The sequence below is a fragment of the Meriones unguiculatus genome, chromosome 2 (genome assembly GCF_030254825.1).
Source record: "Meriones unguiculatus strain TT.TT164.6M chromosome 2, Bangor_MerUng_6.1, whole genome shotgun sequence".
NCBI classification, from domain to species: Eukaryota; Metazoa; Chordata; class Mammalia; order Rodentia; family Muridae; genus Meriones; species Meriones unguiculatus.
Window position 1 is genome coordinate 76,558,210 of NC_083350.1, and position 9,686 is coordinate 76,567,895.

The 9,686-nt window shown below is 38.4% G+C and overlaps 1 protein-coding gene across 1 annotated transcript in view; it reads right to left on the reverse strand.

Moving 5' to 3' along the window:
• Positions 1–210: 210 nt before the first annotated feature.
• Thoc1 (THO complex subunit 1) overlaps positions 211–9,686 on the reverse strand; it is a 47,020-nt gene continuing 37,544 nt past the window's right edge. The window contains exons 13-21 of the mRNA XM_060377683.1: positions 8,918–8,984; positions 8,670–8,720; positions 8,513–8,583; positions 8,083–8,178; positions 7,409–7,474; positions 5,070–5,153; positions 1,788–1,935; positions 1,111–1,186; positions 211–615 (exon numbers count right to left, since the gene is read on the reverse strand). Coding sequence (XP_060233666.1) covers positions 320–615; positions 1,111–1,186; positions 1,788–1,935; positions 5,070–5,153; positions 7,409–7,474; positions 8,083–8,178; positions 8,513–8,583; positions 8,670–8,720; positions 8,918–8,984 — 955 coding nt within the window. The 3' untranslated portion in view covers positions 211–319. The remainder of the gene's footprint in view (positions 616–1,110; positions 1,187–1,787; positions 1,936–5,069; positions 5,154–7,408; positions 7,475–8,082; positions 8,179–8,512; positions 8,584–8,669; positions 8,721–8,917; positions 8,985–9,686) is intronic.

Here is a 9,686-nt window from a genome sequence, read left to right on the forward strand (position 1 = left end):
CATAACTAATAGCACACAGGAAACTAATTTGGGATAGGAATGGAACATACTCGTATGTTTTTAACTTCATTATAAAAATACAAAAAGTAGTTTGTAATCCTGAGGTCATTTTACTTTGGCCTTTTTCCCATGCCACCCTCCTATATTTAAAACTGAGGCAATGCCTGTTCTGTGTGTGGTTCTTGGAGCACCAGCCAACTGTACAACAGCTGTTATAAAAGTGTTTATTGTTTACCAAAACCAGTGGACCTCTTATCAAATGCTGCTTGGTAACAAAATCTTAACACAGTTTAATAAAAAAGAAAGGAAACAAAGAAAGCTAACTATTTGTCTCAGTGTCGTTAGTTAGACTTTCTGCAAGGTCACTTAATCCAGACTTGTTTAGTGCACTAATCAGGTTGTCAGCTGTTGCATGAACTCCTTCTTGATCTTGCCAGGCCACGAGGAGCTGCTTGGCTCTCATCTTCATGTCTTCACTGTCACACTCAATCTGCCTAATTTCAGAGTCTTTAATTTCCAAGTAAGGGGCCAGGATCTTCCATTGTTCACCAAGTTTGTTGGCAAATGACTCTATCTGCTCTCCTGTTAGAGGTTTGTCTCGCCGAACATCAGGACCTAGAAAACAGAGAATATAAATTATGTGAAAAGTACAGGGACGTGCAATTCTAAGTACTGGAAAGAACTGCAAAGCTAAAGAGACCCCTGGGTCTTTTTAAGCCTTTACTATAAAACTTAAAATTCTCTACAGGTTTCAAACCTCCTTTAAAAACAAACAAACAAACAGAAGAACCCCACAATTCAGCCAACACTCAAAGCTGTTTTAATTAGACTTTCCCACAGAGGAGACATCCTCTCCAATTCCCACGAGTCAGCAGTTTAAGGCTCTGCTGTAAAACCTAACTTCCTTTCCTTCTAAAAACCATCATTTCCAAATTTCATCCTATAAAGATATTTTCAATTAGTGATTGTTTTCTAATTTCTGAGGAGTCAAAAGCAGATCTGAGATAAAATGGTAGAAGTGAAAAGTAGACCGAATTAGATCAAATTAAATAACAGAGAACCCCAGTCTTTTCCAATTTTGTAAAATAGCCAAGAAAAATCCATTCTTACTTTCATTTTCCTTCAATAAAGCATCATTATCTTCCTCATCTTCATCCTCACCTGTTTTTATTTCTTCAGAAGGAGGCTACAGTAAATGAGAAACAATGATGTTTAAAAGAACACCAGTTTCTAGACAACTGGAAATTCTTTTGTTTATGTATGTAATTAAAAGGCGTAAGATTCCCAGTAATGGACCTCAAATCCCCACAACCAACAGGGCCCCTCATTTTGGGTAAAAGGAAGACAGAATCATGAACAAGCCAGTTTGCAAAAATACAAGCTTTAGTCAGTATTGTCTAAGGGGCGATAGAGATTGACTGTGTTCATCATTACCATACTGTAAGAAAACAGTGGAAAAGAGCAGAGTAGAAAGTTCTGCCAGGTACTCCCACTCTTAGACTCTGCCTTTGACAAAAGACAATAAAACACATTGGCAAAGAGGAGAAACTGATCTGATTTACTGCAGATAGTTTTAACATGTTCATAAGACTGCACAGAAAATTCCTACTCTTAGTTCACATTTTCTCTGTAAATGTATATTCAGCAATCCCCTGCCCCCATTCTAGCAGTCTCTAGGTCACTATTTTTGCGGTGTAAGTTAAAGTGAGTCCTGCGCAAACAGTGATAGCAGTTTAAAAATAGACAGTGTCTACCCCAGGGAGTGGGGAGAGAAGTGCGTCACTTACTGGCAGCTCCTTGGCTAGCTTTATTACCATGTTCTCCAGATACTCTGGCAGGCTCTTAAACTGCTGGTTGGTTGGCTGGAAGAAGTGAGGGCTTCTCCGTGCTAAGAGTCTGAGAGCTCTCCACCCATAATTTGAATTGTTCACAGCTCTAGAAGAAGAGATGTCAGCCTTGTAAGTTATAGTTATCCATTGCCATAGTTCTTTTCATGTAACAAGTGCCACATGAAATTTTATACTCTATTGCAATAGCAGCTCAAAGTATACCATCTTGTAATTTGAAAGTGTGTATTTTGCTTTATTTTAGCAAGTTAATCAATAGTCTGTGTCCCTAGTCTTGGCTAGTAGACACTATGCATAGAAACCATTCATCGGGGCTGGAGAGATGGCTCAGCAGTTAAGACCACTGTCTGCTCTTCCAGAGGTCCTGAGTTCAATTCCCAGCAACCACATGGTGACTCACAACCATCTACACCCTCTAACTGCCTTCTTAGAGCACTAACATGCATAAAATAAATAATAAATAAAAATAAATTAATATAAAGTATTTATTATATATTATTATAAATTTATATTATAGAAAATATATAATATAAAATACAAAAAATAAAAAAGAAATAATAAAATAAATAAATAAATAAGCCATTCATCCAGTTACACAGAAGAAAAAGGAAAAAAATACTTAGTATCCATATCTGTAATGCTGCCTACAGATGTGAGTTTTAAATATTTCATTAATTTTGTAAGAGTTTAACATGGTAATGTAACTAATACAAATTAAAGATCTTTAAAACCTGAAATGTTTTAAAGTCTTAACATCTTAAAATGCTTACCTCCTGAGGTCTAAAATGTTCCAAATTTGGGGGGGGGGGATCTGAAAACACTTAATGGCTTCAAGTACTTTGAGTAAGGCTCCAATATTTAGAGTTGTGTTTGTGGAACAGCTACTCTTTTGAGTACTTAATGTCAACCTCAATGCATAAAAAAATAGCTCAAAATGCCCAAGGAGCAAATATCCAGTAGCCACAGTAATGATACACTGATGTCCAAAAAAAAGAACGGGAAATTGATAACCAAGGACCTGTGAGAAATCCTAATCACAATACCCTAACCCCCCAGCGATGAAACTGCAGGAACTACAAATGGATTCCGCTTAGAATTCTTTACCCACGGCACAATCCCCAAATGCAAAGATTTGCAAGCTGGTTTATTTAGTGGTCTCTCATTAATTGTGGGATATACAGTTAATCTTAAAGATGAGAAGGACTTTAAACATGACTTTAAATATGCTTGTGCATATTTTACTTTGTAACTCTATTAATAGGCTCTTGATAGGCTCTTACTCTGTAGGTCAGAGTAACTTCAAAATTAATCCTTTAGCCTCCTGAGTGCTGGGAATTATATGTCTGTGCTACCAAGACTTCCCTTTCTATATGTGTGTATGTATGTACTTACTTATTTCAGGCAGGGTCTCACTATGTAGACCAGGCTGGCCTCAAACTCAAATCCACCTGTCCTCTGCATTCTCAGTGCTGGGATTAAAGGTGTGTGTAACCATGTCCAAAACTGTTATCTATCTAGTCATTTGCCTTACATACTTTAGACTTTTATAATGTATGTGAGTGTTTTGCCTGCATAGTTAACCATGTGTCATGTATACAGGGCCAAAGAAGGTCAGAACTTGTTAGGTCCTCTGGAACTGGAGTTAAAAGATAGTTCTTCCCCTGCACAGATGTAGCCCATGGCAGGTCAGTGTCCAAGTGGGTTACCTAGTAATGGGAAGAGGGACTGCCTCTGACATAATCTGATTGGCCTGCTCTTTGATCACCTCCCCCTGACGGGGGAGCAGCCCTACCAGGCCACAGAAGAGGACAATGCAGCCACTTTTGACGAGAACTGATAGACTAAGATCAGAAAGGAGAGGAGAACCTCCCCTATCAGTGGACTTGGGGAGGGGCATGCATGCAGAAACAGGAGGGTGGGTGGGATCGGGAGGGGAGGAGGGAGAGGCTTATGGGGGGATACAAAATTAATAAAGTGTAATTAATAATAAAAAAAGGGTTTTGAGGGCTGGAGAGATGGCTCAGAGGTTAAGAGTACTGGCTGCTCTTCCATAGGTCCTGAGTTCAATTCCCAGCAACCACATGAGGGCTCACAACCATCTATCATGCGATCTGGTGCCCTCTTCTGGTGTACATGCAGATAGAACACTGTATACGTAATAAAAAAAAAAAAAAAAAAGATAGTTCTTATAGCCACCATGTGGGTGCTGGGAATCAAACCTGGGTCTTTTGGAAGAGCAGCCAGTGCTCTTAACCTCAGCTATTTCTCTAGCCTGCATATTTATTTTAGAGACCACTCTCTGGCACATGGAGAATAGAGCCCTCAGTTAAAGAGGTTGGGATATGTAGAAACTTGCCATGGTTTCAAAACTAGTAATTTATATGGTATGCTAACTACATGCTATCCATGGATCAAAATGAATCATTTCATCTTCAAAATAACACTAAAGTGAGTGGTTACTCCTAGCAAATGAGCAAAGAGGCACAGGGATGGAAACCGACGTAACCTGACAAGAGGGCCCTTGCTTTTCCTATTAGGTATACAGCGTTCTGACTACATGTGAGCCAACAGGCCAGAACAGGGCACCAGATCTCATTATAGATGGTTGTGAGCCATCATGTGGTTGCTGGGAATTGAACTCAGGACCTCTGGAAGAGCACAGTGCTCTTCACCTTCGAGCCGTCTCTCCAGCCATCTTACTAAAAACTAAAACTGTGCTGTCACATGGAAAACTTTAGAGAAAAGATTGCAAGTCTTAAATGTTAGCCTAAAAATTATGAGTAAGGCAGCCAATGTGGAGGCAGGTGGAGGGGCAGCAGGGTGTGAGTGGTTCCACAGATGCTGAGAAAGGTGCACTGACATGCTGTTGAGCGGAAAACAAGAGTGCTGTGGGAGCCATTCCTGTGAGTGGAGCGACAGGAACACAGCTTTCATGAACTGACAAGAATGGGAGGGGGGTGAGGAAGAAGGACAAAAACTAAAATGTCTAGCAGGAGCAACTGCTGTGAAGAATAAAGAAAAGAGGTAACAGAGGGAGCTGTGAGATGAGGGCTGAGATGCTGGGGGAGCCAAAAGGAAGTCACTGAAACAGTGTTACAGCAATGTGAGCTACCTGGATAAACTCACCTAAAAGTACTACTTTGCTGACTTAATTGCAGCATACAGAGGATTCCCAAGAACACATGCTGAACATTAGCATCCGTTCATTAGAACATTACTTACTTATATTCACTTTCAACCATATTTTCCGGATCTGCTTGTTCAATGGCTTCTTCAAAGAACTCCTCCAGAGTTGGCATGTATTCTCTGGTCATAGTAAAGTAAACAGTGAGGTTCATGTGTAAGACTAAAATGGTGGCAATACGAATCTTAACAGTACCTATATGTGCTAGGACCTAAATGCAGGGACTCTTAAGGAAACAGACTCAAAGCTAAATTCTAAAATGGGACAAGAAAGAAGGTATAGGTCTAAAAGCTATTCTGCCACCTTCGTTATAACCAACATGTTGCTACAGGAAAATGAGCAAGGTTGAATAGCATTTGAACTCCACCAGCAAGTAGGAAAATTTCACTGTATGTCCTTATACCAGTGTTGTTTTTATTCGTACCAGAATTAACTGTGCCTAATCCAATAAGCCACGCTGAGACTTTAATGTCAGAATTCATCTACAATGATTGACTGGTCAATTTCTCACCCTGAAATTTTTTAAGAACTAAAGCTTAGGCGAGTATGTATTTCTGGTGCCTTTCTTCCTTACTGTTAGTAGTAGTATCTTCTTTCTGTGTTTCTAGACAGGGTTTCTCTGTGTAGCCTCGGCTGTCCTGGACTGGCTTTGTAGACCAGGCTGGCCTGGAACTCAGAGATCAGCCTGCCTCTGCCTCCCAGAGTGCTGGGATTACAGGGGTGAGCCACCATGCTTGTTTTATTTTCATGTAATGACTGCACTTAAATAATGCTTTCTGTTTTGAAGACTTCTGTCTCCATATCTGTCTAAGCTCTGCCTATCATACCTCTATTCTTTTAGTTTCAGCATTTTCATATCTTTGTTTTTAATGCATGTCTTATATCAATCTGTCTTTGTATCCGGAAGCCTGATTTTTGTTCATTTGAGTTTAAATTGTATTGTCTGTGATTTTTGGTACTTGATGCTTTTGTGGGTTTTTCCCCCCCGGGTATCTCCAGTTTTTTTTTTCTTCTTCCTGTTTTCTGTTTACATTCTCAGTTACTTTAAAAATTATATATATATATAAATTTTATATAAAATTTTCTTTTGTTTCTGAAACCTGCTATTTAATTTTACTTTTGTAGGCTCTTTTTTCTTTCTTTTCTCTCATCCTTCATTTTCCACATAAACAGATTTGGTTTATCTATTTAAACCCATACATCTTGAGCCAAAGAATTTATGCCTATAAAGTCCTCAGTCCTTCACACTTTTATGTTCTTGGTGCTGGGTTTTGCCTGACTTCCTGTTGTAATCTTTACAGTTTTAGAAGTAATCCTTTTTTTTTTTTTTTGAGGAAGAGGTACATTCTGTGTTCCAGACTGGCCTCAAACCACAGCAACCCTTTTGCCTTAGTTTCCCAGCTGAAGGGATTACAGGTATGAACTACCAACTCTCTAGTCTTTTTTGATAGTGCCAAGTTTTTCTTGTTTTCTTCTGCTACTTCTTTGTCTTTATTATCAGAAATATATTTCAGATACTATCAGCCTTTATCTGATTCTAGTTTTATTTATTTATTTGTATGTATGACTATTCTGCCTCCATATATCTGTGCACCACTTGTGTTCTTGGTACCAAAAGAGGGTGCTGGCTCCTCTAGGACTGGACAAAGTGAGTGCTAGAATGGAGCTCAGGGCTTCTGGAAAGACAGCAGCATTCTTAACCACCGAGCCATCTCTCCAGCCCCTATCTGATTTCTTATAAAAGAACAGCGGTAGACTGTTTCCTAGACTGTTTTTTAATTTGAATGGTTAAGATTTTTAGGCTCCATCTTAAAGGTTTGACCTTCAGACAGATTTTACCACCAGCCTAGAATTTCCTAGCTGATTTTTAGCTTTGGGTTCCCAATTGCTGTTGGTACTAGAAATGTCAGCTGCATGAGAAAAGCCTATTCTTTTCTCAGAAATCATAGCAGAAAAAGCTAAGGATTTCTGAGAAATAAGAAAGCTAAGAAAAGCTTCCTGGTTTCCAGTGCCAGGGAGGTGTATCCTGTTCTTGTCTCTCACTGCTTTCCTTCCTTGGCAGGCAGTGTCCCTGCTTACATCAAGAAGTCATGCTCAGGCTCAGTCATCTTCTGCATTTCTGAAAGTACCTCAGACTGGACCATCTCACTGCTCACTAGCTTAGAATACCAAATCAACCCAAAGTCACTCTTTTGGTATTGAGTTCCCATTTCTTTGTGAAACTTTTACTTTCTTGTGTTCTCTAAAAATTTTCCTGCATTTCTAGGTGTTTATTTTAAGGCAAATCATATTCGGTCATGCCCAAAGTCAACCACGGCTACAAAATGGTTCCATTCTATTTTACTGAACATTGAGAAAAAAAAAGTTTTACACTTACCTTGTCTCTGATTTACAGGCTTCCATATTATCAGGACAGAGATTCCAAAGCCTTGTTAGCTCCTCACTACAAAATAAGGCAGGTGTGACTTTATACGTAGCATCCTAGGACATCATAAGCTGCATCTATAACATGGGTAGTGAGTGGGCTTGGGGTGGCGAGAGTAACCTTTATGCAAGTATATATTTTATGACACCATTTTAGAGAAATTATTCAATCACAGTAAAAAATAGAGAATTAACTTAAAGGTAACAGAACTGAAAGATCATCCTTTCTGTAACTAGAAGTGAGCCGCACTGGCCTAAACAGTTGTACTGTCTATGACATGGAAAAGAGCCTACAGCCAAGGGCTTTTAAAGTGAGAGATGAAAGGAAGGCTTAAGTAGTTGCATTAATTCACATAATGACAGTTTTGAGCAATGGGGTCATCCAGTATGTATCAAATATAAATTCATGTAGATGTGAAAAATTGGCGTTTTTTCTTTTTGGTTGTGAGCATAGCCTAAACAGCTGAGCCATCTCTTCAGCCCAGCTGGAGAGTTCTTATAGTAAGAATATATAAAATATATAATATACATTTTATATATATATATATATATATATATATATATATATATATATATATATATGAAAATATAAAAATAGCAAGAACATAGGAAGGTGAGTGGACATACTTTCCAATCAGGATCTTCTTGTTGGGCCCTTTGCCTAAGAAGTCTTCTGGGGCTGCTCTCTTCCGTACCACTCTTGTGGGCTTGGTATCCGATGGTCTGTGAACAAAACATACATTCTGGGGCTATGTATGGAGAGCAGAAATGAGGGAGTAGGCAAGCATTTGCCTAATGTGCACAAGGCTCTGGATTTATTTAATCCTACTCACAGCAAAACAAACAAACAGAATCAGAAAAAGAGAGCTACTGATTGGTTTTACCCTAAGATACGAAAGCTTCATAGTATGTCAGAACTGAAGACAAAAAACAAACAAACAAACAAAAAACCCACATTATAGAGCAACCAGAACATTTTCAATAACATAGTCTGAGAACTTATGAAACTGTACTTTGAAATGTTCTTTTCATATTTCTTGTAATGATTTCTATTTACCTTTCTTTCACAAAACTTGGGCAGCCTTCATTTTTCCATGAGTTCCAATTTTCTTCAGTATTTAATATATGCTGGAATAAACAAAAGACATCATATCTGCATAACAATATTTTGGAATCATAGCTGACACTAAGGAGACTAGCGATCAAATACATACCTCTACCATCTTTGAAAATCTTTCTCCATCAGGGGGGTTTTCAGAAAGCAGCTGTGATTAGAAAGAATATACTAAGCTTTCAACAACTTTCTGCATCATAGGAGTTGTTTGTAGGCAGAGAACCAAGAAGTGTTTGTGTTCTTGTACCTGAGCTTAACTTTATCCTTATTTTCCTATTTGGGGCTGAAACAAAGAAAATTCTAAATTTCCATTTTTTCAATCATGGGTTTGTTGCAGGTTGGACTTACTTGGTAGACTGATTTTGTAGTATCTTCAATCCAGAGTGATTGCTCATCAGTTAAAACATAGTTTGAACTACGGAAAGAAAGAATAAATGCATGCCCGAGTTATATAGTCTGTATACATGGTGAGGCTTATTTCTGGCACCCATAAACTAACCATATTGTGCCAAAATTTAACAAAAACCATGGCACATGTGAAAATTATGAGAAAATTCTTATACTTCATTATCAAGTTTTAGAATTGAAGCCATGAAAGTATAAAGGCAAGTAAGACATTCAATTAACTGGTCTGACTACAGAGTAATAAATATTTCCTAAATCTAGAGTTAAAAATCTGAGAAGATATTAACATAATCATGTAGAGTACGACATGTTACACATTTAGACAGGCATGCTATATTTTCTTTAAGACTCAAAATACAATGGAAAAGGCTGTTGGCAAAACTAAAAATATCAGCTCCCATTAATTATCCACTAATTGCTCCAAAGCCATCAACAAATGCAGCTAGATTATCATCTGAACTTGGGCTCAGAGTCCGCAGAACAATTTCATGCACATGTTAAAGAGACTTCCCTAAAGCTCAAAGCTTGAGATCAAACCTCTGTTCCAAGCCCTTGATCTTTCTGCACTTTTGGGTGGCTATCATGTGCTGACACTGGAATATGGACCCAGCAGGCAATATGCCATGCCCTTTATGCAATTTATACTGCACTCGCTTGTGTATAAGCAAGAGTTCTGGCTTAGTTATGGACAGGATGTGAAAAAATGGTATAC